This window comes from Rutilus rutilus, assembly GCF_951802725.1.
Source record: "Rutilus rutilus genome assembly, chromosome: 25".
Classification (NCBI taxonomy): Eukaryota; Metazoa; Chordata; class Actinopteri; order Cypriniformes; family Leuciscidae; genus Rutilus; species Rutilus rutilus.
This window is the reverse complement of record NC_140229.1, coordinates 20,828,506-20,854,635: the sequence shown is the minus strand read 5'-3', so window position 1 is coordinate 20,854,635 and position 26,130 is coordinate 20,828,506. Positions and strand designations below refer to the sequence as shown.

Below are 26,130 nucleotides of genomic sequence, written 5' to 3'. Positions count from 1 at the left end.
CAACTTATTTAAAATTTCAGAATTTTGCAAATGTTAATTCTTTGGTATTTTGTTAATTTGTTAAACATTTTACATGTTAAAAATGTAATTTAACATTAAGTTAATTTGCTAACTCTGTATATGTATGTGACAAATAAGGTTATTAACACCACAGAATGATGTTGTGAAGCCGTAATCTTCCACTGCTTTTGCTTTGGTATAGTCTAATAACATTTGCTGATTGTGTACAAATGAGCATTAAGAAATATTTTCACTTCGTCACCTGCTTTTGCGCTTCCCTTGCCTTTAAGATTAAACAAAATATTTATGAAAAATTGTAAAAAAAAAAATGATAAAGCCATTGTGTCGAGCAGGACGAGGCCGAGGGCCGTGAGAGAGCAGCACAAGGCCGGTGGCGTGATTACTGATGAGCGACTCACCGGTCTTGTATCTCACAGAGAAGCAGAAGCATAAAAGGAGGAGCAATGACAGTGAAGGACGAGAGAGGCCAGGCCTGGACTTTTGTTAGTTTTATTATGTGGCAGCAGTCGTCCATGAGTGCAGCTGCCTTTACTTTTGTATTTGTTTATTTTATTATTAAAAGTCTTTAAATGTTCACCGGTTTCCACAACAACAAACTGTTACAGCCATTAATACACAAATTGCTACATTAGTGTATGTATATAGAAATTAATGTGACAGATATAAAAACATAAGTTAAACAGATGCATGTTTGCTCTGTTGAAGCTGCACAAACATAAGCTGCTAGTTTGAATCCTTAGATCCTTCACTAATACCTTCCTGCAACTTTTAAAAGTGTGATAAACTATAGAAATTGTCTTGTAAAAATGTTTTCTAATCAGACATAAGAAATAAAATGCTTTTTCTCAGTTGGAGAACCACTGAACAAAATGATACACAAAAGAAACATTGATAGGATGCTATCATAATGCTTTATTGATTCAAGAGAAGAGATTAATCAAACTTTTAGATTTGTTAATAATGACTGATTACTTTTAGGTTTCTGTTAATGATTGAGCTTCTGTTGCTGTAGTGACTCATAACAGACTATAAAGTACATCTACGGATGGAGCCGTCAACACAGACGACCCACAGAAATCCCAGGTCAAAGCTCACATGCTTGTGGCCATTGGGACAGGCAACCATCGAGAGCCAGTCTGTGCCAGCGGGGTTGGATCGAGTGATATCAGTTCTGCAAAATCATAATTTCTTTAATGTAGCATTTGAAATATATCAGAAAGTTAATCACTTTTGTTCATACAATGTTTAATATGATGAAGGTTCGATTTACCTTTGGAATAAGTTCCCTTGAGAGTTGACACCAAAGACACTGCCATCAGTTGCTACTTCAATCATGGACAGAAGTCCAGGAATATTCACAAAGCCGGACCCGGAACAGGCATTACTGGACACATCCTGCACCAGACCCAAAGAGACACACCGGTCAACCATAATAAAGTCACATAAAATAACTATGTTTGCTGCTTCCACACCAGTTTCTATGTCAGAAAATCAAACATGTGTATGAGGTCTAGTTTGTTAAAAACCTGGTGTATTTAAACTTGAACTCATGCCCTTGTATTTAACATTACCTTCAAGATGAAGATTTGGTCAGCGCTGTTCACTCCCCAACAGCTGTACGGGCCACAGCTGTAATACTTCAGCTTTCCACTAATTAAAACCCAAGGAGTACTGCTGGATGCACATTTGTTATTAGCATCCATATTTAAGCAGAAGATGTCATCATTCACATTGACACCTGAAATGATCTGATCACCTCCAGCATCCACCTGTTTGAGAAGGCCTAACAGTACAATCAACAGGTTGGATGAAAGATAAATTTGAGAAGAACAATAAGATAATGTCTTAAAACAAATTAATGACCGATTAATGATGTATTGGTTTCTGTAATTTCTCTTTTCACCTGGAATCTGCACAAAGCTGCCACCCTGCACCTTGAAGATCTTGTCAGCTGCATCCACCCCGAGCAGACCAGCAGGACCAACACTGAAGTGCTTTAGAGACGTGCAAATCTTTCTGAAGGCATTAATATTTAGGACAAAGGCTTCATTTTGATCATTCACTCCAACCACTAAACCAGATCCAGCGTCTATCTGCTTCAGGGAGCCACTCATCACTTCACAGTTTAAAGCTGTGAAAACATGGAGCAAAAGGAGTACAAATAGACACTTTCACAAGTGAATTACTGTTATATAAAACACCATCAAAATATGTTATATATATATATATATATATATATACAAGTCACATTAGTAGCTTACCCAGAGTGGGAAGGAACTGGCAGCTGAAGAGTAGCAGGACGCTCTGAAAAACCTTCATTGCTCTGTTCATAACCATAAATCATTTATATAAGTGAGTTCAATATGAGTAAGGATAAAACATAATGAATATTAAATTAACATTAATTAAATGAAGACAACCTTCTCTTGATAGACCAGAATTCAGCAGTCAGTGTGGATTCTTCTCTTCTGCGATACAGGTACTAGAAATCTGCATCAAATGTTGGCAAATGCTGTTGAGGGGTCATTTAAATAGCTGAAATATCTTGCCTGATTATGCCGTTTGTTTCTATAGTTACATATTGCTGTCACCTTTTTTTTTTTTTTTTACCTTTATTTAACCAGAAAAAAGCTCTCTGAGATTAAAAATCTCTTTCACAGGAGTGTCCTGGCCAAAATGTGCAGCAGTACAATCAATTCCATCACAGACAAACATCACACAGACAAATTAAAGACACTTAAAAGCAGTTGCATATCAACTTCCAATTGCCGGATAACTGATTTGAAATGGTCTAGAGTCAGCAGATTTTCTAGTTTTAATTTAGATTGGAGGAAATTCCAACCAAACGGCGCTGCATACATAAAATACTTCTTTTACCTAGCTCAGTTCGAGTAAAAGGAACAGAAAGAGTATAAAAGTTTTGCGAGCGAAGAAAATAATTCTTGGTAATTTTCTGTTGCATAAAACAACAAAGATAAGAAGGCAACAACCCCAAGATGGCTTTGTAAATAATTAAGTACCAGTGCATTTTTCTTCTAGTAGACAGAGAAGGCCAACCTACTCTGTGATACAAAATGCAATGATGAGTTGAAGATTTACAATCTGATATGAACCTTAGAGCACCATGATAAACGGCATCTAAGGAAGAAAGAAGGTGCAAACTGATATACAACATCACCGTAATCAAGGACAGGGAGAAAAGTAGCAGAGACTAATTTTTTTTTTTTACATTAAAAGAAAAGCAAAACTTGTTCCTGAAATAAAACCCAAGCTTAATTTTCAGTTTATTCTTCAGTTGAGTGATATGAGAGCTAAAAGATAGTGCATCATCCAGCGGCGGTTTCTTCATTAGGGCGATTGGGCGACGCACTACCAAAATTGTGAAAGGGACTTTTTCAATCACAATCTCATTCAACCACAGAGTTACGCTAGCAGTCACTCACTGTTGTTCTGCCTCTGGATATAGTCCAATCAGCGCCAAGTCACGTTCTGTGGAGTACCGCCTCTTTTTGGGCGATTTCACTATGGCCGAAAATCGCCCAGAGTCTTCCCATAGACTTACATTCAAAGATTTTTTTTTTCGAACTGCAGGCACTGCAATGCATTCTCTATGGGTTCCGGGAGGGCTCGCACTAACGTGCTTTCGTCATCAAACGTAAACTTCACTTGTGCAGCGATTGGTTGAAACAAATATACCTCTAATAATATTTATCCATAAGCTGAAGTGACATCCAATAATTTCCTCAGTGCATAACTTACATTTCACGGACATATTCTCCATCTGTAAATGTTAGAAAGTCAATATTTCCAGCTTGTTGTCATGAGCTAAACTTCCGTGAACGAGCGCCGCCGCGTGCATGCGCGCCGAACACAGACGGAGCGCAATAGAATAGGAGCGCAATTATTCTGACTAAAATATACATTAGCACTAAATTATAAATATATTTAGCTAAAATATTTGTTGTTGAATATTTGTTGTTGTTGGTGAACATAAATGTGCTAGAGATTTTCAAACCTACATGTGTATTTTTATGATATTAGCTTTGTTTTTATTTATTTTTATTTTAAGTTTAGTAAATTTAACTACTTCTTTAAAAAGCATTATTTTGTTTTTAGATTGTAATGTTGCAATGTTAGAATGTAATGTGATTTGACCCCTTTTTTGGATAGACTGCAGATAGACAGCAAGGTTTCACTATGTTTGTTTTTATAACCTTCAATATTGTTTGTAGGGATATTAAATAATTAAAAAATTAAATTAAATACAGTTTTTTTTTTTTATTCAAATAGAAAAATAATAATTAAATACTCAGATTATACCATACATCGCCATTTAGGCCAAAAATTCAGATTTATTTGGCAATTGGCTATTTCCCAACCCTACCGGCTGAAGTTTTAGCTAAACTTTAGGCTAATGATAGCTACATTATCACTGTTAAATTGTTATTTAACAATTAGCCTACATTCAGTCCTGGATTAAAAATTCAGTTTGTTGAGCCCCCCCAAATTTTTTTAGCACCAGCCGCCACTGGCATCATCAACTATAATGCCTAGATATTTGTACTTTTTTACTAATTCAATCACTGTACCTTGAAGGGTCTGAAGAGATACTAAATTATTTTCAAGTTTTTTTGAGTTGGAAAATCGCGCACTCTCACCGCCTTCAAACAACACGAGCGCTGTATTGCTCTCTCCCTCGCGCATATCAACACAATTGTAAAAGGTCGGAAGACCGATTGTGTTTTATAGATTAGTAGTTTGTTCATATAAAGTGTTTGATTAGCAAGTACATGTTTAGGAAATGCATAATACAAATTGTATGGGTTAATGTAACGGTAAACGGACTCTGGGGGTAAAACTGTTGTGATGAAACTGCGCATGCGCGGGGTGAAACTCCTGGGGTAAAGCTGTGGCGCGGATATTATGTTTGTTTCTGGCTCGCGCACAGCCTTCACTCTCGGACGCGCGCTTTCTTTGCCCGCTTCATATTAGAAAACTGGTCATGACTACTTCTTGTGGACATTACAAATGTCTGGGAGCGCTCTAGCGGTCTCTGGTGGTGCAAAAATGTATTAAAACTAAATTCAATGCACGCCATTGACGCCACTTAACCGAGCAAAATGTTTCACTCGGTTACGCAATTTTTAACGGTTAATCGGTTAACCGGTTAACCATGGACACCCCTAATAAATGGTGAATAAAAGGGGCCCAAGCACCGATCCTTTGGGCACACCTTTGGAAATCTCTAATAAATCAGATTGTTTACCTTCGGCTTGAACACACTGGGTTCTTCCACTCAGATAGTTTTTAAACCAAGGAATAACGTAACTTGATCAACCAACAACATTCAATCTGTGCAGCAATATTCCATGATCCACTGTATCGAAAGCCTTTGATAAATCAATAAAAAGCGAGGCACAAAATTCACCATTATCCATTGACCCTACAACAATATAATTTAAAACTTTCAAAATAGCCATTGTAGTACTGTGTTTTTTTGCGAAACCCTGATTGATTGATAGACAACACTTTGTTTGCATTCAAATAGGATGTCAACTGTTCACTAATAAGGCTTTCTAATATCTTTGATAAAACGCAGAGCTTTGAGATTGGTCTGTAATTTTTCATTATAGTGGGATCCCCCCCTTTTAGTAAAGGAACAACAAATGCTGATTTCCAAATTTATGGAATAACACCAGTAGGCTATTTAAAGAAAGATTAAAAATATGAGTTAAAGCAGATATAAAAAAATCTGCTGCCAGTTTCAGATACACAGGCTCCACACAATCAGGACCTGAAGATTTGTTTATGTCAAGCAAACGGAGTGCTTTGTAAACGTCACTACTCTTAATTTGTTTAAATCTGAACTCTTCCTTTTCTAAATGACTTTCTGCATTAATAAAATCAGAATCAGAGCCTGTAAAATTTAATGATTCAAATAGAAACCCAGAGGCAACAAAATACTTATTAAAGCAATTGAGCATTATGTTCTTTATCTGATATGCTAGTGGAATGAAGGAAAGCTAGACTTGTTTTTACTACCTGATATCAGTTTTATATTCTGCCAAAATTTCTTGGGATTATTTGAGTTAATAGTAGTATTTTCAATAAAATAATCAGCCTTTGCTTTTCTAATAGCGACCGTGCATTTATTCCGGAGCTGCCTAAAACGGATCCAATTGGAGCCAACATCCGAATGTCTAGCTTTTGCCCAAGCAACATCCCGCTCACGAATTAGAACAGAGAGGGCTTCTGAAAACCATGGATTATCCCTACCTTTAACACGGAATTTTTTGAAAGGTGCATGCCTGTTGATGATTGATAAGAATCCATCATAAAAGTATTTCCAGGCAGACTCAACATCGGGAATAAGAAGAATCCTGTCCCAATCATAGCGTGCTACATCAAAAAGAAAGGCTTGTTCATTAAAATGTCGTGTACATCGTCTAGTGATAATACGTGGTTTATGCTTGGGTAATTTGGTATCTCTGATATGGCAACGACGCAGTGATCACTAACATCATTAGCATATACAGAGGCCAAAGAGTACTTGTGAGGCAAATTGCTAAAAATAAGATCAATTAATGTGGACTTTTTGTAATCCTTCAAGTTAGGTCTGGTAGGTGTCTCAACTAGCTGAAAGAGATTTAAAGAATCACAAATTGCTTTAAAACGATCAGAAACTGACTGTAGCCAGTTCACATTAAAATCACAGAGAAGAACAAGCTCCTTGTAGTTCAAAGAAGTCACCGAGTGCATCTGGGAGGAAATGGCATCAGTACTAGCTGATGGAGGTCTGTAGCAACTGACTGCCGACTACAGTAAGATGTAAAGTCTTGGAGACGATAAGATTTAGAGCTAATAATTCATACTTTTTAACTACTGACTCAGAGAGCAACACAGTAACTTCAAAACTGTCCTTAACATAAATTGCTACCCCCCTCCCCTATTTGGTCTATCAGACCTATAAACAGTATAACCATCAATATCTATGGCATTATCTGAAACTGTTTTTTTTTTAGCCATGTTTCAGATATTACTATAACATCAGCACTGGTATTTTTTGCCCAGATACGCACCAAATCCAACTTATGAAGCAGGATTCTCACATTCATATGAATAAAACCTAGTCCTGATCTAGATTTAAAATCAGCAGGAACTTTGAACGTTAGGGAAGTGTCATTAAAAGGACCAGGATTTGGTAATACATTTCCAGATATCAGTAACATGAGAACTATAAAACTCCGACGCCTTACTGTTTCACTTACATTTCCAGCAGAAAAATAAAAAAAAAAGTGGAATAGTTGAAGACGCTGGGCTCCTTATTTGTTTGAACAGAAACTATAGAGTCCTCGTACACAAAGTTTGAAAGCAGTGACTTCAAACGGCAGTCCGATAGGACGTTAAAGTTTGTATATATACCAATCCCCAGGGGCGGAGCTACGTGGTGGCCAGGGGGGGCCACGGCCACCACTGGTCAATGCTCGGCCCCCCTGCCGGCCCATCTTTCTGTCATTTGCACTAAAAAATCCCCGCCTCATGTTAAGGTCCCTAACCCCTCACATAATCATGACACATCGCACTCGCACATTATCTAAGCCAGTGGTTCTCAAAGTGTACGTACCGTGTGGTACTAGGCTCTCTGTAGTGGTAACGTTACGCAGAGGAAACACTGAATTTCGATCTCATCGGTGTGAGTAGAACGTGATCAACTAGCTGCTAAATTCAAACTGTGCTTTTTTTCCCCAACTAACGTGATCATTATAAAGGCGATTCAATGCTTTAGCTAACAAATTTGTGAATATTTTGAATAAAAAAAATAAAATAAAAGCAGATCATCAGTATGTATTGAGTGGTTGTGGTTGATTGTGGTCGTGTGACGACACGTCACCATGGAAACAAAGTGATACGATCTATAACGGTCGCCTTGAAAAGCTTACGCTTGGGAGCAGCTGATTTTTTTTAACTTAACTAAGTGTGTGAAAAGGTTAAATATAAATGAATGTTAGGTGGATTATTAAATTATGAAAAGTTCAAAACTGCTATTGTGGCTTCAATCTGGCAAGAAAAGTTTGGATCAGGAGGAGAATGTTTCAAATACAAGAACTGAAGAGGATGAGAGTGAACCAAGCACTATTGCTGCTAACAACACAACAGTGGCAACTTTGAAAGCGCCGGTGAAGGCAGCAGCAGCAAACGCTACAAAACAGTGAGAAATGATGATGACATTTTATACATTTTAATTTAAAGGTGCATTGCGCGAGAGTCTGAGTTTTCGCAGAACTACGCCCCCTCTGGCGGCAAGCGAAACTGCAACCAGAGGTGTGCACGCTCACGGACCACACGCACACGCACGCTTGCACGAGCTCGAGCTGGTCATAACCAAAGTCCTTTTAGGCAAGTCGTGCCACTCGGCCGCCATCTTGGCAACGCCTCCGGGCAGCTATTTCGGACTAACAAGACCAGGCTCCTATCTAAATGAATGGGCAGAGAGTCAGAACTGCACTTTAACTGGTCACCGGGACATAAAAACTGCATGTATAGAAACAGCAGTAAAATATGATAAAAATCGCTGAAAAAGTTTGATGACTTTGCCCCAAAATAAGGTTTAAAATGCCTTTTTCCCCACAGGTTAAACTTTACTACGCATGCGCAAGAGTTTACGACACCAACTTCATTTACGTCTCTATCCAGAATGCCGGTGTTGTGCAATAATCAATGTCAATATTGTTCTTCATTATTTAAATATAAGCAGGTTTGCACTTTATCAGTAATAACAATGTATTATATAGATAAGTTGTTTTAACTATTCATTTACATGAATCGGTTCAAAAGAGTCATTAGTTCGCGAATTGGACGTGTCATACGGTTGTGTGATTATCCCAGCAGTTAGGACATGGACATCCCACAAGGTTAGTGTCAACACAGAAAACATTACATCACTGGATAGGTTTTTTCGTTTATTTAGAGAGTAATTTTATGTCAGCTGAATGTGCGGAATGCATTTCAGAGAAGATAAGGCAACGTATTTTAGCACAAATCACACCCAGCGGTAATTCAGGAAAAAAAAAATCTCAGAATGCTTCACATGCAACTTCGGTCTTCCGACCTTTTACCATAATGTTGTTTTATTTTGATTAATACGCGTGCGGGAGAGAGAGCAAGACAGCGCTTAATTTGGAGACGGTGAAGTCTTGTTTACACTTTTGCCTGGCTCTGAGAGAGAGAGAGAGAGAGAGAGAGAGAGAGCGCGCGCGCGACCGGGGCGCTCTCTCTCTCTCCGCTGTCGCAAAACCTCAACTGTGCGCATGCGCCAGTGGAACCAGACGATAGGCTTAAATGTTTCCTGGCTTGACTTTTAAAAGCAGATGATTGGCTTACCAGCGGGAGGGGCGGGACATGTGCACACAACCGCCATCTTTGCCGTTACGGGTTTTCCTTATATAGTTGTATTGAGGATTGAGGAAGTGGCATGTCTCATAATAAATAGTCTCTGTCATAACCCAAGGAGCATCAGCCGCACAAATCTTTTGTTTACAATCATAATGTCTTCAGAGGTAATAAAGTTTTAAATCTGCAAGTAATTTAAAATATGTGAAAGGAAAGGCAATTGAGTAAATAACACACTTATGTGTGAGGGAAAAAATGGGGGTAAGTTAGTAGAAAACTTCGTTTTTTATTCCCATCTATCTCCATGTTGAACTGTGTTATGTGTTTACTGTATCCACGTATGACTATTATTATGGAAACACGTTCATGAACAATATAAGTTATAACTTTGTAAAAGCTCAAAATTGTAATCATGATACCACCATACACAGTCGGTCAACAAAGTACACCCAAATGTCTCAAGGTAATAAACAATCAAGTGGCACTATGACGTTACCATAAAAGCCAAACAGGCTAATCCGCAGAAGATTTGCGGGGGTTTAGCCTGTTTTATTGATCAGCTAAGTAGCATATTCCAATAGCAATACATCGTAATTAAGCAGTAATTTGCTCAAAATTTGTGTCTAAGTATCTAACTTATATATCAGCATTTTATATCACAATCATTCTGAACCTGATCACTGACAATGGTAAGTTAGTAAAACCTATTCCGATTGTACATTTATCTAGCTTACGCTAAAGCATTACACATTTTATGGATCGTCATTTATTGTCATTATTGGCCATATCAGACATTAGAGAATGGGATATATCTTACCTTTTTATCAAGAAAAAAGCCAACTGAGGATCCCGTTTGAGCCCTAGAGCAGACCGGAGATTTCTCCATTTGTTGAAAGCCTTCCCTATGTTTACTCTCGTCTTACCCCGACGCCTGTCTGACTCCAATTTGGACCTTTTGGTTGCACTAGACAAAAGTTCTCTTTTTTTTTTTATCTTACGTGGAGTTTGCGTTGGTGTTTGAAATGAACTACAAGCCGGTCTCTTAGAATCCATTTTCTACGGAGAATGGCGGCGTCGGCGCATACACAAACCTGCCAGACATATGAGCGTGCCGTGAACGCGCATGACGTCACGCCCAGTCTCAGATTCCGACCCGAATCCCTCTTATTTATTTTACTGTACAGGATTATAGAGGCAATCGCAGTGATCAGAGAAGGGCTCAGTCAGCCCATCAGGCAATTGTTTAAGCATGTATGGGTTAGAAAACGGGTATTTTTAACATGAAAAGTTGCGCAATGCACCTTTAATCATTAAAAAAAATTACCTGTGTAACAGTGCACACAGTGCAGTGTTGATGTTAAAACTGTGTTGTTACAATGTTTAAAGTGGCTGACAACAATACATATTCTTATTATAAATAAAACTGCCTGTTTTTTTAGCTGTGTATAACTGTAGCTGAATAGCCTACTATGCTACTGTATTTTAATATTGATCATTATGGTGGTACTTGGAGAGCCAAATATTTTATGAGGTGGTAGTCTACTTGGTGTAAAAAGTTTGAGAACCACTGATCTAAGCACCCATCCCAATAACATGGATTATCAATAAGACATTATCAGTGTCCATAAGGAAGTTCAATCCATTGTTTATGGCCTGACGAGCCGCGGGAAAACCGCTACTCTGAGTGAGTTTTAAAATAGTAGTTTTTGACAATCAAGTGCCACCCCAAATAAAAGACTGGCCCAAGCTGGCCCCCCCAGAAATAATGTCCTGGCTACGCCCCTGACAATGATAGTTATCTAGCTCTCTGACACTACTACAACTGCTTCTACTACTCCTGAAAACACACACAAGGAGGCGCGAGTTTCGAACCCCCTTTATCCGGAAGCGACACTCAGACCGATCCGCGTAATCCACACAAACCGAGGCCTCGTTTGTCATTAGTCACGTGATTTTCGCGTTAACAACACAAGCCTCGAATCGCGGCTTCATCTGGCACGCCCTTTTTTTCTCGATACAAGCTCCGACGCCTCGGCTCAGATGTCACATCACTACTTGTAGGTGTATGGTCGGGTCTGTGGTTAATCCATCTCTCCCTTCGCGGGTACATCAAGGTAAATAAAGAGTCTTTAAAAACCCAAGTATGTGTTCATGTGTTTTCTAGAAAGGGCTAACAAGGAGAACACAGGGAACAGAGGGTAGCTCTGACAGTACTGAAGAAGCCTTTATATGATGAAATTAATGTTTTTTTGTGTTCGAGTTTAGGGTTCTTTATTCCCGCCTTTTTGTTTTTCAAATCTGTAACTGTCAGTCACCTCATTACTGATGTTCTGGAGCTCAGCTACAACTACACAGACTGTCAACATACTCTCAACAGGTAAATGATTTCTTTCTTAAAATGTCTATAAAGTATAACTTTAAAAAATGTAACTGGTTTCCTAACAATCATGTCTTTTTCTCTTTTTAGTTTAACTGAACATGTAAGTGTGCGCAGCTCTGTTCAGTTAAGGATACTCATCTTCTCTTCTCTAAAGCAGGGTGGTCCTCTGTGTATTCATCCAGATTGTTGGTAGCAGTGAATACATCTCAGTCAGTACAGTCCAAGCATGCCTGAAGTTCCTCAACAGCTTCTCTGGTCCACTACTTTGATGTCTTCACAAGTGGTTTGGAGAGTCTTAATTTCTGTCTGTATGCAGGGATCAAATGGACCATGACGTGATCAGACCGTCCTAATGCAGCTCGTGGCACAGCGTGATAAGCTGTACTTACTATAACAGTGATCCACAATGTTTTCCTCTCTGGTCAGGCATTTAATAGATTGTTTGTATCAAGCACAGTTATAAAGGAGTCCGAGTATGTGCGGGTCATTGACGAATAAGGTTTTTAAAAGTGTAAACATTTTTTTGCATTTGTTTAGTTAGGGTCAGTCATTTTGAAAGTTGTAATCAAACAGCTTTTTTTGAAAAACTTACTTTAAATTTCAGAATTTTGCAAATGTTAATTCTTTGGTATTTTGTTAATTTGTTAAACATTTTACATTTGTTAAAAATGTAATTTAACATTGTTAATTTGCTAACTCTGTATATGTATGTGACAAATAAGGTTATTAACACCACAGAATGATGTTGTGAAGCCGTAATCTTCCACTGCTTTTGCTTTGGTATAGTCTAATAACATTTGCTGCTTGTGTACAAATGAGAATTAAGAAATATTTTCACTTCGTCACCTGCTTCCACGCTTCCCTTGCCTTTAAGATTAAACAAATATCAAACATTTATGAATAAAAATAAAGCCATTGTGTTGAGCAGGACGAGGCTGAGGGCCGTGAGAGAGCAGCACAAGGCCGGTGGTGGGATTACTGATGAGCGACTTGTCTTCTCACAGAGAAGCAGAAGCATAAAAGGAGGAGCAATGACAGCGAAGGACGAGAGAGGCCAGGCCTGGACTTTTGTTAGTTTTATTTTGTTGCAGCAGGCGTCCATGAGTGCAGCTGCCTTTACTTGTATTTGTTTTATTATTAAAAGTCTTTAAATGTTCACTGGTTCTCACCTCCTTCCCACAACAACAAACTGTGTTACAGCCATTAAGTACAAATTGCTACATTAGTGTATGTATATAGAAATTAATGTGACAAAGAAACAATGAAGTTAAATAGATGAATGTTTGCCCTGTTGAAGCTGCACAAACACAAGTTGCTAGTTTGAACCCTTAGATCCTTCACTAATAACTTCTGGCAACTTTTAAAAATGTGATGGACATTATGGACAAAACATGTTTTCTAATCAGACATAAGAAATAAAATGCTTTTCTCAGTTGGAGAACCACTGAACAAAATGATACAAAGAAACATTGATAAGATGCTATCGCTTTATTGATTCAAGAGAAGAGATTAATCAAACTTTTAGATTTGTTAATAATGACTGATGACTTTGAGGTTTCTGTTAATGATTGAGCTTCTGTTGCTGTAGTGACTCATAACAGACTATAAAGTACATCTACGGATGGAGCCGTCAACACAGACGACCCACAGAAATCCCAGGTCAAAGCTCACATGCTTGTGGTTATTGGGACAGGCAACCATCGAGATCCAGTTTGTGCCAGCGGGGTTGGATCGAGTGACACCAGTTCTGCAAAAATCATAATTTCTTTAATGTAACATTTGATTTATATCAGAAAATTAATAATCACTTGTTCATACAATGTTTATATGATGAAGTTTCTATTTACCTTTGGTACAAGTTCCCTTGAGAGTTGACACCAAAGACACTGCCATCAGTTGCTACTTCAATCATGGACAGAAGTCCAGGAATATTCACAAATTTGCCGGACCTGGAACAGGCATTACTGGACACATCCTGCACCAGACCCAAATAGACAAACCAGTTAACCATAATAAAGTCACATGAATTAACTGCGTTTGCTGCTTCCACACCAGTTTCTTTAGTTATGTCAGAAAATCAAACGTGTGTATGAGGTCTAGTTTATTGTTAAAAACCTGGTGTATTTAAACTTGAACTCATGCCCTTGTATTTAACATTATGACATCACCTTCAAGATGTAGATTTGGTCAGCGCTGTTCACTCCCCAACAGCTGTACGGGCCACAGCTGTAATACTTCAGCTTTCCACTAATTGAAACCCAAGGAGTACTGCTGGATGGCCATTTGTTATTAGCATCCATATTTAAAGGGATACTCCACTTTTTTCGGAAATAAGCTCATTTTACAACTCCCCCAGAGTTAAACAGTTGAGTTTTACCGTTTTAGAATCCATTCAGCCGAACTCCGGGTCTGACGGTACCACTTTTAGCATAGCTTAGCATAGATCATTGATTCTGATGAGTCCAGTAGCATTTCTTTCAAAATGACCAAAGAGTTTAAATATTTTTCCTATTTAAAACTCGACTCTTCTGTAGTTAAACCGTGTACTAAGATCGACGGAAAATGAAAAGTTGCGATTTTCTAAGCCTATATGGCTAGGAACTACTCTCATTCCAGCGTAATAATCAAGGAACTGTGCGGCTGTACCATGAGTGCAGCAGGCGTAATGATATGATGCAGCGCCTGAAAATAGTCCCCAGCTCGGTAACTTCTTCCAACGTGACCGGGACTAAGTTTGTCTAACCTATTAGACCTATTTTCAGGCGCTGCGTCATATCATTACGCCTGCTGCACTCATGGTACAGCCGCACAGTTCCTTGATTATTACGCTGGAATGAGAGTAGTTCCTAGCCATATAGGCTTAGAAAATCGCAACTTTTCATTTTCCGTCGATCTTAGTACACGGTTTAACTACAGAAGAGTCGAGTTTTAAATAGGAAAAATATTTAAACTCTTTGGTCATTTTGAAAGAAATGCTACTGGACTCATCAGAATCAATGATCTATGCTAAGCTATGCTAAAAGTGGTACCGTCAGACCCGGAGTTCGGCTGAATGGATTCTAAAACGGTAAAACTCAACTGTTTAACTCTGGGGGAGTTGTAAAATGAGCATATTTCCGAAAAAAGTGGAGTATCCCTTTAAGCAGAAGATGTCATCATTCACATTGACACCTGAAATGATCTGATCACCTCCAGCATCCACCTGTTTGAGAAGGCCTTATAGTAGTGATGTGACATCTGAGCCGAGGCGTCGGAGCTTGTATAGAGAAAAAAAGGGCGTGCCAGATGAAGCCGCGATTCGAGGCTTGTGTTGTTAACGTGAAAATCACGTGACTAATGACAAACGAGGCCTCGGTTTGTGTGGATACGTCATCGGATCGGTCTGAGTGTCGCTTCCGGATAAAGGGGGTTCGAAACTCGCGCCTCCTTGTGTGTGTTTTCAGGAGTAGTAGAAGCAGTTGTAGTAGTGTCAGAGAGTTAGATAACTATCATTGTCATTGTCGTTGTTATTGTGTCATATGTTAGGGCTGTGTATTATTACATTATCAGGTTAGAATAGTTATAGTATATTGTTATTATTAATTATAGTAGCTATATTATAGTCTTGTTATATTATTTAGATAAGATTATTTGGATTGCTTTAGATTTTTGGATCTGGACTGGTTTGCTTTTTTATTTGGATTGCCCTTTTGGATTTGTTTGCTTTTTGTGACCTCTTCCTTTTTCCTGGTAATGGAGCCAGCCAGAAAGAGGAGATCCTCCCCTGTCTGGGCTCAACAGAAGCATTAGTATCCTCATTTACACCAGCTGGCACTGGCATTTTTATGTTCCCCTGCATCCTCTGTTTCTTGTGAAAGGATCTTTTCCAAGGCTGGAGAGATTTTGTCCGAGAAGAGGAATCGTCCAGACCCCAACACACTTGAAATAATTCTGTTCCTCAATAAAAATCTATTGTAATCCTTCCTTCCAGACTATTCTGTTGCAGTTTACTTTATTACACTCCCTCCAACATAAGCACTGCACTCAACACAGTGTCACTTTTCTTGTTCATATTGTCACTATCCAAACAATTTATGAATAATTAATTAACTGTGTGTGTGTGAGACTCTGCACAAGTAAATTCAGACAGAGAAAGATGCATATTTTATATTATACACAAGTAATGGACAAATGTCTGCTCCGGTCTTTTTGTCATGTCATCATGTCATGTCATGTCATCATGTCATGTCATGTCATCTTCGTCCGCTTATCCGGGGCCGGGTCGCGGGGGCAACAGTCTAAGCAGAGATGCCCAGACTCCCCTCTCCCTAGACCAGGGGTGTCAAACTCATTTTCACTGAGGGCCACTTCAGCATTATGGCTCCCCTCAAAGGGCCGGTTGTAACTGTAAGACTTTTAAAATGTTAATATATTGTCTCTTTATTTGATTATTACTTATTTAAGTTACAAATATTGTATATGCATTTGCAGGGGTGTTTCTAGGGTTTAAAAACATCAGGGGATGAGCCCGAAACATCAGGGGCTGGGTAATAATGATTTGATACAGAGAATAATGTATTATTGTATATATGCAGAGGCAAACTGGCTCAAAAATTCAGCCTTGGCACTGTAGCCACACCAGCACACATTACAACACAGTCATGCGTATTCAAATGTGAGGTAGTTAGGGGGGTTCGGGGACATGCTCCCCCGATAAAATTTGGATTTCTCGGACCTACATATGTGCATTTTAAGGTGTTTAAAGGCCAAAAAATGTGGATAACAATAGCTTTAAAAGCATGTCAGTGGGCAGTAGCATAAATTATTTGTCAAGATTACAGATTCTTAAACATGAGAATGAGGATAAATATTGCAATGAATGATCCACACTACAAAATGGAAATGCAGAATGTTTCTGCTTATTGTTGACAATACACAATCACATATTCACCACAAGCGGAGTGATACAAATGGTGAAAAGGATAATACTGGTACATATTATATTAAATATTATGTAATATATTTAATATATTTAAATAAATATATTATTATATTAAAATAATATAAATATATTATTCTTCAATCAGCTCTATGCAGCAGAATCAGATTTAACAGATTTATTTTTTGACCAATTGTCAAAATAAAGTATAGTCCTACAAAGCTATTTTTATCAGAGCATGAGCAGAGCAGGGAGAACGAGAGGATCGTGATTCGTGTAATTTTACCAGTGAGACGTTCTCCAGCGCAAAGCCGTTCGCAGCATGTTACAGCACAGTAGTGCTATTGCAAAAAGAAACAAACATGTCCAGAGAAATTTCATGTCGGCACGTTTTTTTTTTAGCGGACTTTGCCTTTCCGGTGAGCGTGAGCAGAGCTCGCAACACAAACACACACACATACGGAGTTTGCTTGCGGAACATTGAGCAGAACGCGCTGTGAACACGGAGCGGAGAGCACAGCGCACACACACAGCGGAACGCGCTTAGAAGTTATGCATCTTCGGAAGCGGATGCACGCAAAGTCATAAAACATGCTGAGCCAGAGTCAGACTGAGGACCATGGCCTCGGATTTGGAGGTGCTGATTCTCATCCCAGCCGCTTCACACTCGGCTGCAAACCGTCCCAGTGCATGCTGAAGGTCCTGGCTTGATGAAGCCAACACGACAACATCATCCGCAAAGAGCAGAGACGAAATCGTGTTGTCACCAAACCCGACACCCTCCGGCCCCTGGCTGCGCCTAGAAATTCTGTCCATAAAAATTATGAACAGAACCGGCGACAAAGGGCAGCCCTGCCGGAGTCCAACATGCACCGGGAACAAGTCTGACTTACTGCCGGCAATGCGAACCAAGCTCCTGCTTCGGTCGTACAGGGACCGGACAGCCCTTAGCAAAGGACCCCGGACCCCATACTCCCGGAGCACCCTCCACAGGCCGCCGCGAGGGACACAGTCGAATGCCTTCTCCAAATCCACAAAACACATGTGGACTGGTTGGGCAAACTCCCATGAACCCTCCAGCACCCTGTAGAGTCAAGTCAAGTCAAGTCATTTTCATTTATATAGCGCTTTTAACAATGTAGATTGTCTCAAAGCAGCTTTACAGAGATAAATGTATAATTTAACGTAAGATTGTTTTGGCTTTATAGCGGTTCTTTAATAAAGTTATTTTCCAGCTAAAGTTAGTTTTGATTGATTCGCTTCCGTCGCAACGATCATTTGTTTTTAAATTAGGGCCGCCAAGACGACACCATTCTCTCTACACAGACTTTAAACGCGAACCTATGAGAAACGCTGATGGCGTTCAGATGCGCATTAAGAACGGGTTCTATAGTTATGTGCGTTTGAATATATGTGTGCAGGTTTGGAATTCCCTACAAACCAAACCTAAACAAATTACTGGTGTTTCCTTATAGTTTTGATTCAGAATTTTATTTTATTTTATCAATTCGGGGTAGATACGCAAATTGAGTTTTCCCGACGACGCGTTATCTGTAGAGTGGGAAAGGGATCCTCCATAGGGAGAGACTAGTTGGCACTTCAGCACTGCGTTGACATCGGGTCCAGGCGAAGGTCCTTCATCAGATCTGGAAACGGCCTGGATTCGGCAGGCTGCGGGAAAACCTTGGGATAAACAAAGACACTAAAATTAGCGTAGATGCCATTCTTCTCATGATGTAACAAGTACATCAGGATTTATGGGAAGTGTTCCCGGTTCCAGCTGACCTAATCTGTGCAGCCTAATATTGAATTATAGAAGTCTATAATGTATTATGTGAACGCTATGTCAAAGAGATGTGTCTTTAATCTAGACAATGGTAGGAAGGCTGTTCCAAAGTTTTGGTGCTAAATAGGAAAAGGATCTACCGCCAGCAGTCGATTTAGATATTCTAGGTATTATCAACTGGCCGGAATTTTGAGATCGCAATAGACGTGAAGGAGTATAATGCGTTAAGAGCTCGCTCAAGTACTGCGGAGCTAAACCATTTAGTGCTTTGTAAGTAATCAGCAATATTTTAAAATTGATGCGATGTTTAATAGGGAGCCAGTGCAGTTTTGACAGAACCGGGCTAATATGGTCATTCTTCCTGGTTCTGGTAAGAACTCGAGCTGCTGCGTTTTGAACTAGCTGTAGTTTGTTTATTAAGCGTGCAGGGCAACCACCCAGTAGAGCATTACAATAATCTAGCCTTGAGGTCATGAACGCATGGACTAATTGTTCCGCATTTGTCAATGAGAGCATATGACGTAATTTAGATATATTTTTAAGATGGAAAAATGCGGTTTTACAGATACTAGACACGTGACTTTCAAATGAAAGATTGGTATCAAAGAGCACACCCAGGTTCCTAACCGACGACGAAGACTTAACAGAGCAGCCATCAAGTGTTAGACAGTATTCTAGGTTATTACGTGAGGAAGTTTTTTGTCCAATAATTAGAAACTCTGTTTTTTCAGAATTTAGAAGTAGGAAATTACGAGTCATCCAATTTTTTATATCAGCTATGCATTCTGTTAATTTAGTGAATTGGTAAGTTTCGTTAGGTTTTGAAGAAATATAGAGCTGAGTATCGTCGGCATAACAGTGAAAGCTAATGCCATGTTTCCTAATGATATCTCCTAAGGGTAGCATGTACAGAGTGAACAGCAGCGGTCCTAGTACTGAGCCCTGTGGTACGCCATACTGAACTTGTGATTGATAAGACATCTCTTCATTTACTGCTACAAACTGATAACGGTCAGATAAGTATGATTTAAACCATGCTAGTGCAATTCCACTAATGCCAACATGGTTTTCTAGTCTATTTAAAAGAATGTTGTGGTCAATGGTGTCAAACGCAGCACTAAGATCGAGTAACACTAATAGAGAGACACAACCACGATCGGATGATAACAGCAAATCATTTGTTACTCTAACGAGAGCAGTCTCAGTACTATGGTATGGTCTAAATCCGGACTGAAAATCCTCGCAGATATCATTTCTTTCTAGAAAGGAACATAGTTGTGAAGATACTGCCTTTTCTAGTATCTTTGACAGAAAAGGTAGATTCGAGATCGGCCTGTAATTGACTAATTCTGAAGGATCAAGTTGCATTTTTTTAACAAGCGGTTTAATCATAGCCAGCTTAAAGTTTTTTGGTACGTATCCTAGAGACAAAGATGAATTAATGATATTAAGAAGAGGATCTATGACCTCTGGAAGCATCTCTTTCATTAGCTTAGTCGGTATAGGGTCTAACATACATGTTGTAGATTTAGATGATTTAACGAGTTTAGTAAATTCTTCCTCTCCTATAGCAATGAATGAATCAAATTTTTCCTCAGGGAGACTACAATGCACTGCCTGATGCGATACTGTAGTAGACGGTTGCATAGTTATAATTTTATCCCTGATATTATCAATCTTATAAGTGAAGAAGTTCATAAAGTCATTACTGCTGTGCTGCTTGGAACCTTCTGTGTTTGAAGCTTTCTTTTTCGTTAGTTTAGCCACTGTTTCAAATAAATACCTAGGATTATGTTTATTTTCTTCTAATAGGTTTGAAAAATAAGCAGATCTAGCAGCTTTTAAAGCCTCTCTGTAAGCAATCGAGCTCTCTTTCCATGAAATGCGAAATACCTCTAATTTTGTTTTCTTCCAGTTGCGCTCCATTTTTCTGGCTGCTCTCTTAAGGGCCCGAGTGTGCTCGTTGTACCACGGCGTTGGATTATTTTCTTTAATCTTCTTTAAGCGCAAAGGAGCAACTGTGTCTAAAGTGCTGGAAAGGAGAGAGTTAAAAGTTTCTGTTGCAATATCAAGTTTTTCTAAGCTATCCGGGATGCTAAAATGATGAAACTGATCAGGAAGATTATTAATAAAGCAATCTTTAGTAGCAGAAGTGATAGGTCTAACATATTTGTAACACGCAGTCGGCTTTGCAGCCTTGGCTAAATGTAATTTACACGAGACTAGATAATGATCTGAGATGTCATCGCTCTGCTGCAGAATTTCAACGGCATCAACATCTATTCCATGTGATAATATTAGATCTAGAGTATGATTACGACGATGAGTAGGTCCTGACACGTGTTGTCTAACTCCAATTGAGTTTACAATGTCTTTAAATGCCAAACCCAATGCATCTTTTTCATTATCGATGTGTATATTAAAATCACCAACAATTAGTACTTTATCTGCAGCCAATACTAACTCTGATAGAAAGTCCGCAAATTCTTTGATAGAGTCTGTATGGTGCCCTGGTGGCCTGTATACAGTAGCCAGCACAAATCTCAAACGTGATTTATCATTTATACTATATATTTTTACATTAAGCACTAACACTTCAAAAGAATTATATTCGAAACTTGATTTCTTAGTGGTTTTGAAAATATTACTATAAATTACAGCAACACCACCCTACTCTGTAGAGAGTATAGAGCTGGTCCAGTGTTCCACGGCCTGGACGAAATCCGAGGTTCTACTATCGGCCGTATTCTCCTCTCCAGTACCCTGGCATAGACTTTCCCAGGGAGGCTGAGAAGAGTGATCCCCCTGTAGTTGGAACACACCCTCCGGTCCCCCTTCTTAAAAAGAGGGACCACCACCCCGGTCTGCCATCCCAGAGGCACTGTCCCTGACCGCCACGCGATGCTGCAGAGGCGTGTCAGCCAAGACAGCCCCACAACATCCAGAGACTTGAGGTACTCAGGGCGGATCTCATCCACCCCCGGTGCCTTGCCACCGAGGAGTTTCTTGACTACCTCGGTGACTTCAGCTTGGGTGATGGATGAGTCCACCTCTGAGCCCTCAGCCTCTGCTTCCTCAATGGAAGACGTGACGGCGGGATTGAGGAGATCCTCGAAGTATTCCTTCCACCGCCCGATGACATCCCCAGTTGAGGTCAACAGCTCCCCACCTCTACTGTAGACAGCATTGGTAGGGCACTGCTTCCCCCTTCGGAGGCGCCGGACGGTTTGCCAGAATCTCTTCGAGGCCAGCCAATAGTCCTTCTCCATGGCCTCACCGAACTCCTCCCAGGCCCGAGTTTTTGCCTCCACAACCACCCGGGCTGCAGTTCGCTTGGCCTGCCGGTACCCGTCAGCTGCCTCAGGAGTCCCACAAGCCAACCAGGCCCGATAGGACTCCTTCTTCAGCTTGACGGCATCCCTTACTTCCGGTGTCCACCACCGGGTTCGGGGATTGCCGCCTCGACAGGCACCGGAGACCTTACGGCCACAGCTCCGAGCGGCCGCTTCGACAATGGAGGTGGAGAACATGGTCCACTCGGACTCAATATCTCCAGCCTCCCTCGGGATCTGGACGAAGCTCCGCCGGAGGTGGGAGTTGAAGATCTCTCTGACCGGAGACTCGGCCAAACGTTCCCAGCAGACCCTCACAGTACGCTTGGGTCTGCCGAGTCTGTCCAGCCTCCTCCCCCGCCATCGGATCCAACTCATAACCAGGTGGTGATCAGTTGACAGCTCCGCCCCTCTCTTATTATTGCAAATGAAGAAATGAAGTAGAAACTAAATATTTTTGTTTATAAAAATATTTTATAAATATTTGTATAAAATATAACATTTTTATAAAAATATTTTTTTTTGTGGGGGGAGGGGGCACTGGTTCAGAATGAATTAATTTGTCTGCTATTTCTTTGCACAGTAGCTAGGTGTCACTAGTGAGCAATGCTGAATGAAGCTTCAGGTAATGAACGTTTGGCTGAAGCAATGGGCTGCGAGGTCTCAGTGGTTCAGGAAGCCTCATTTTGCCATCACTACCTAACAGTACAATCAACAGGTTGGATGAAAGATTAATTTGAGAATAACTATAGTTATAATATAGGGGTGCCCAATCCTGCTCCTGCCGATCGACTGTCCTGCACAGTTCATCTCCAACCCTAATCAAACACACCTGCCTTTAATTTTCAAGTGATCCTGGCACGTCTCTAAGACCTTAATTGGTTGCTTCAGGTGTTTGATTAGGGTTGGAGATGAACTGCAGGACAGTCGATCGGCAGGAGCAGGATTGGGCACCCCTGGTATAATATATAGTAGAAGATAATGTCTTAAAACAAATTAATGACCAATTAAGCATGTATTGATTTCTGTAACTTCTCTTTTCACCTGGAATCTGCACAAAGCTGCTACCCTGCACCTTGAAGATCTTGTCAGCTGTATCCACCCCGAACAGACCAGCAGGACCAACACTGAAGTGCTTTAGAGACGTGCCAGTCTTTAGTCTGAAGGCGTTAATATTTAGGACAAAGGCTTCATTTTTATCGTTCACTCCAACCACTAAACCAGATCCAGCTAGTGATGGCAAAATGAGGCTTCCTGAACCACTGAGACCTTGCAGTCCATTGCTTCAGCCAAAGGTTCATTACTTGAAGCTTCATTCAGCATTGCTCACTAGTGACACCTAGCTACTGTGCAAAGAAACAGCAGACAAATTAATTCATTCTGAACCAGTGTTCAGAGCCACGCCCCCCCCCCTCCCTCCCTCCCTCTATAAAAAAATTTTTTTTTTTTAATAAGAAAAATGTATATTTTATAAAATACTTTTAGAAATACAAATATTTATTTGTAATGTAAATATACAAATAATTATTTATATTTATTTGTATATTTTTATTTAAATGTATATTTTATAAAAATATTTTTATAAATACAAATATTTATTTATTTATTTTGTAGGCTACTCACTGTTGATGTCTGTAACCTTTCATTTGCAATAATAAAAAGACATGATCAGACATTTGTCCATTACTGTGTATAATATAAAATATGTATCTTTCTCTGTCTGAATTTACTTGTGCAGAGTCACACACACAGTTTATTAATTATTCATAAATTGTTTGGATAGTGTATGATATGTATGGATAGACAGTATGAACAACAACAGTGACACTGTGTTGAGTGCAGTGCTTATGTTAGAGGGAGTGTAATAAAGTAAATTTATTCATTTAGCAGATTATAGATAACAGATTATCAAAGTAAACTGCAACAGAATAGTCCGGAAGGAAGGATTACAATAGATTTTTTATTGAGAAACAGAATTATTTCAAGTGTGTTGGGGTTTAGACGATTCCTCTTCTTGGACAAAATCTCTCTAGCCTTGGAAAATATCCTTTCACAAGGAACAGGGGATGCAGGGGAACGTAAAAATGGCAGTGGTACAAATGAGGACACTGATGCTTCTGTTGAGCCCAGACAGGGGAGGATCTCCTCTTTCTTGCTTGTCCATTACCAGGAAAAAGAAGAGTCACAAAAAGCAAACACATCCAAAAAGGCAATCCAAATCAAAAAGCAGTCCAGTCCAGATGCAAAAATCCAGAGCAATCCAAATAATCTTATCTAATTAATATAACTAATTAACTGATAATGTAATAATATACAGCCCTCACATATGACACAACAGTTATCATCTAACTCTCTGACTCTCTGACACTACTACAACTGCTTCCACTACTCCTGCAACACCCACAAGGTGGCGCGAGTTTCGAACCGCCTTTTATCCGGAAGCGACACTCAGACCGAACCGATGACGTATCCACACAAACCGAGGCCTCGTTTGTCATTAGTCACGTGATTTTCACGTTAACAACACAAGCCTCGAATTGCGGCTTCATCTGGCACGCCCACTTTTTCTCGACACACGCTCCGACGCCTCGGTTCAAATGTCCCATCACTAGATCCAGCGTCTATCTGCTTCAGGGAGCCACTCATCACTTCACAGTTTAAAGCTGTGAAACATGGAGCAAAAGGAGTACAAATAGACACTTTCACAAGTGAATTACTGTTATATAAAACACCATCAAAAAATGTTTTTATAATGGATTTATAATATATTGATGTTACCAAATCACATTAGTAGCTTACCCAGAGTGGGAAGGAATTGGCAGCTGAAGAGTAGCAGGACGCTCTGAAAAACCTTCATTGCTCTGTTCATAACCATAAATAATTTATATAAGGGAGTTCAATATGAGTAGGAATAAAAATATAATGAATAATAAATTAACATTAATTAAATGAAGACAACCTTCTCTTGATAGATCAGAATTCAGCAGTCAGTGTGGATTCTTCTCTTCTGTGATACAGGTACCACAAATCTGCATCCAATGTTGATAAATGCTGTTGAGGGGTCATTTAAATAGCTGAAATATGTTGCCTGATTAGACTGGGGGTTGATATGTTGCCTGATTATGCCGTTTGTTTCTATTGTTACATATTGCTGTCACCTGCACCTAGTTTAGTTCCTTTGTTTGCCCAGTGTATTTATACCCCCAGCTTAGTTCAATCTCTTGTAGGTTCTCGTTTGGATGTGTAAACCGGGCTCAATTGGCCCAGTGGAGGCATCTGGTCAGCGGGTGAAGGTTTTTGCGTGTTACTGTCTTTCTTCGTGGCAAAGTATTTTGATTAAATGAAATACATTTTCTCATATGCATTAACTCGTTATTTCATCTGACTCCATAAATGAAAATGTTTTACTGATATATGTTCATCATTAAATGTGAGCGAATGTTTGACTATTCTTTTTAACTCTTTCCTGAAAATAATGTCACAGTCTGTTAGAATAAAAATCAAATGTTTACAATTTATTATGTCAGGTAAATGTATAATGCCAATTTCATAATCAGTTCAAAGATAATAGATACAAAAAATCAAATGCTCTGGAATAAAGAGAGAAGATGCAAACCTTGACATTTGGAACAGTCGCCCTGAGCCTTTTGCTGCATTTCATTATATAGACAGAAACTTCTTTCACATGGAAACATCTGCTAACAATGGCAATTTGCATTCAGAGTTTACACCTTTTGGGAACAGAATGCCATTTGCCTGGAAGACACACCCTCTTTTGTGTACAAGTTATCCCTAAAACTCTTAATAACTAATTACCTTTTGGTTTACTTCTTTGGAATTTTTTTATTTATTTATTTATTTATTTGATAGGGACAATGCACATTAATGAACATCTGCATTGAAACAACAAAAACAGACGTAAACATGCCAGATTATAGCCACAGGGCTAATTTACATCCGTAGTCCCTAGACAAATTACAGAAATACAGAACTTATAACATACAAAATGACAAAAATGAATAAATACAAGCAAAGTAAAAGAAAAGTCACTTAATGGTCACAAGACTGGTTTGCTCTAAGCCACACTTTGAGTTTGGTTTTAAATATAGGAAATCTGGAACATTCCCTGACAGTGATGGGGATACTGTTCCATAACTCACAGGCCTTCACAGACAGAGCATTTTGTCCAAAGGCTGTTCTTCTGAAAGGCACCTCACAGTCACCTCTAGTGGAAGCCCGTGTCCTGGCACCACTGTGAGTCATTGATTTAAAGAAGTCCGACATGGGAGGTGGGGCTAATCCG

At 39.5% G+C, this 26,130-nt stretch overlaps 2 protein-coding genes across 3 annotated transcripts; both read right to left on the bottom strand.

Annotated features, from left to right (window-relative positions):
- Positions 1 to 906: 906 nt before the first annotated feature.
- On the bottom strand, positions 907 to 7,467 carry LOC311285331 (fish-egg lectin-like). 2 transcript variants are annotated; one of them, XM_084400931.1, is made up of 7 exons: positions 7,290 to 7,414; positions 2,442 to 2,511; positions 2,283 to 2,344; positions 1,925 to 2,152; positions 1,593 to 1,804; positions 1,292 to 1,416; positions 907 to 1,192 (listed from the first exon to the last, which is right to left on the bottom strand). In XM_084400931.1, the coding sequence occupies exons 3-7, from the start codon at positions 2,338 to 2,340 to the stop codon at positions 1,048 to 1,050; spliced, it is 768 nt and encodes a 255-aa protein (XP_084257057.1). In that variant the 5' UTR covers positions 2,341 to 2,344; positions 2,442 to 2,511; positions 7,290 to 7,414; the 3' UTR covers positions 907 to 1,047. The 2 variants fall into 2 exon arrangements, with proteins under 2 accessions (XP_084257057.1, XP_084257056.1); XM_084400930.1 differs by having other exon boundaries at positions 913 to 1,192; positions 2,442 to 2,533; positions 7,290 to 7,467.
- A 5,810-nt stretch (positions 7,468 to 13,277) lies between these two features.
- Positions 13,278 to 24,684, bottom strand: LOC311285436 (fish-egg lectin-like; the record flags this gene model as incomplete). Its single annotated transcript, XM_084401093.1, has 7 exons — positions 13,278 to 13,538; positions 13,639 to 13,766; positions 13,960 to 14,097; positions 14,934 to 15,007; positions 22,872 to 23,057; positions 24,359 to 24,490; positions 24,627 to 24,684. 7 exons carry the CDS (start codon positions 24,682 to 24,684, stop codon positions 13,394 to 13,396), a joined length of 861 nt encoding a protein of 286 aa, XP_084257219.1. The 3' UTR covers positions 13,278 to 13,393.
- Positions 24,685 to 26,130: the final 1,446 nt, after the last annotated feature.

Excerpts from the sequence above, each read along its gene's own strand:
- LOC311285331 (XM_084400930.1), bottom strand. The coding sequence starts at position 2,340 with ATGAAGGTTTTTCAGAGCGTCCTGCTACTCTTCAGCTGCCAGTTCCTT. Across the intron at positions 2,153-2,282 it reads CCAGTTCCTTCCCACTCTGG|CTTTAAACTGTGAAGTGATG; the intron begins GTAAGCTACTAA and ends ATGTTTTCACAG. Across the intron at positions 1,417-1,592 it reads ACCAAATCTTCATCTTGAAG|GATGTGTCCAGTAATGCCTG; the intron begins GTAATGTTAAAT and ends GGTCTGGTGCAG.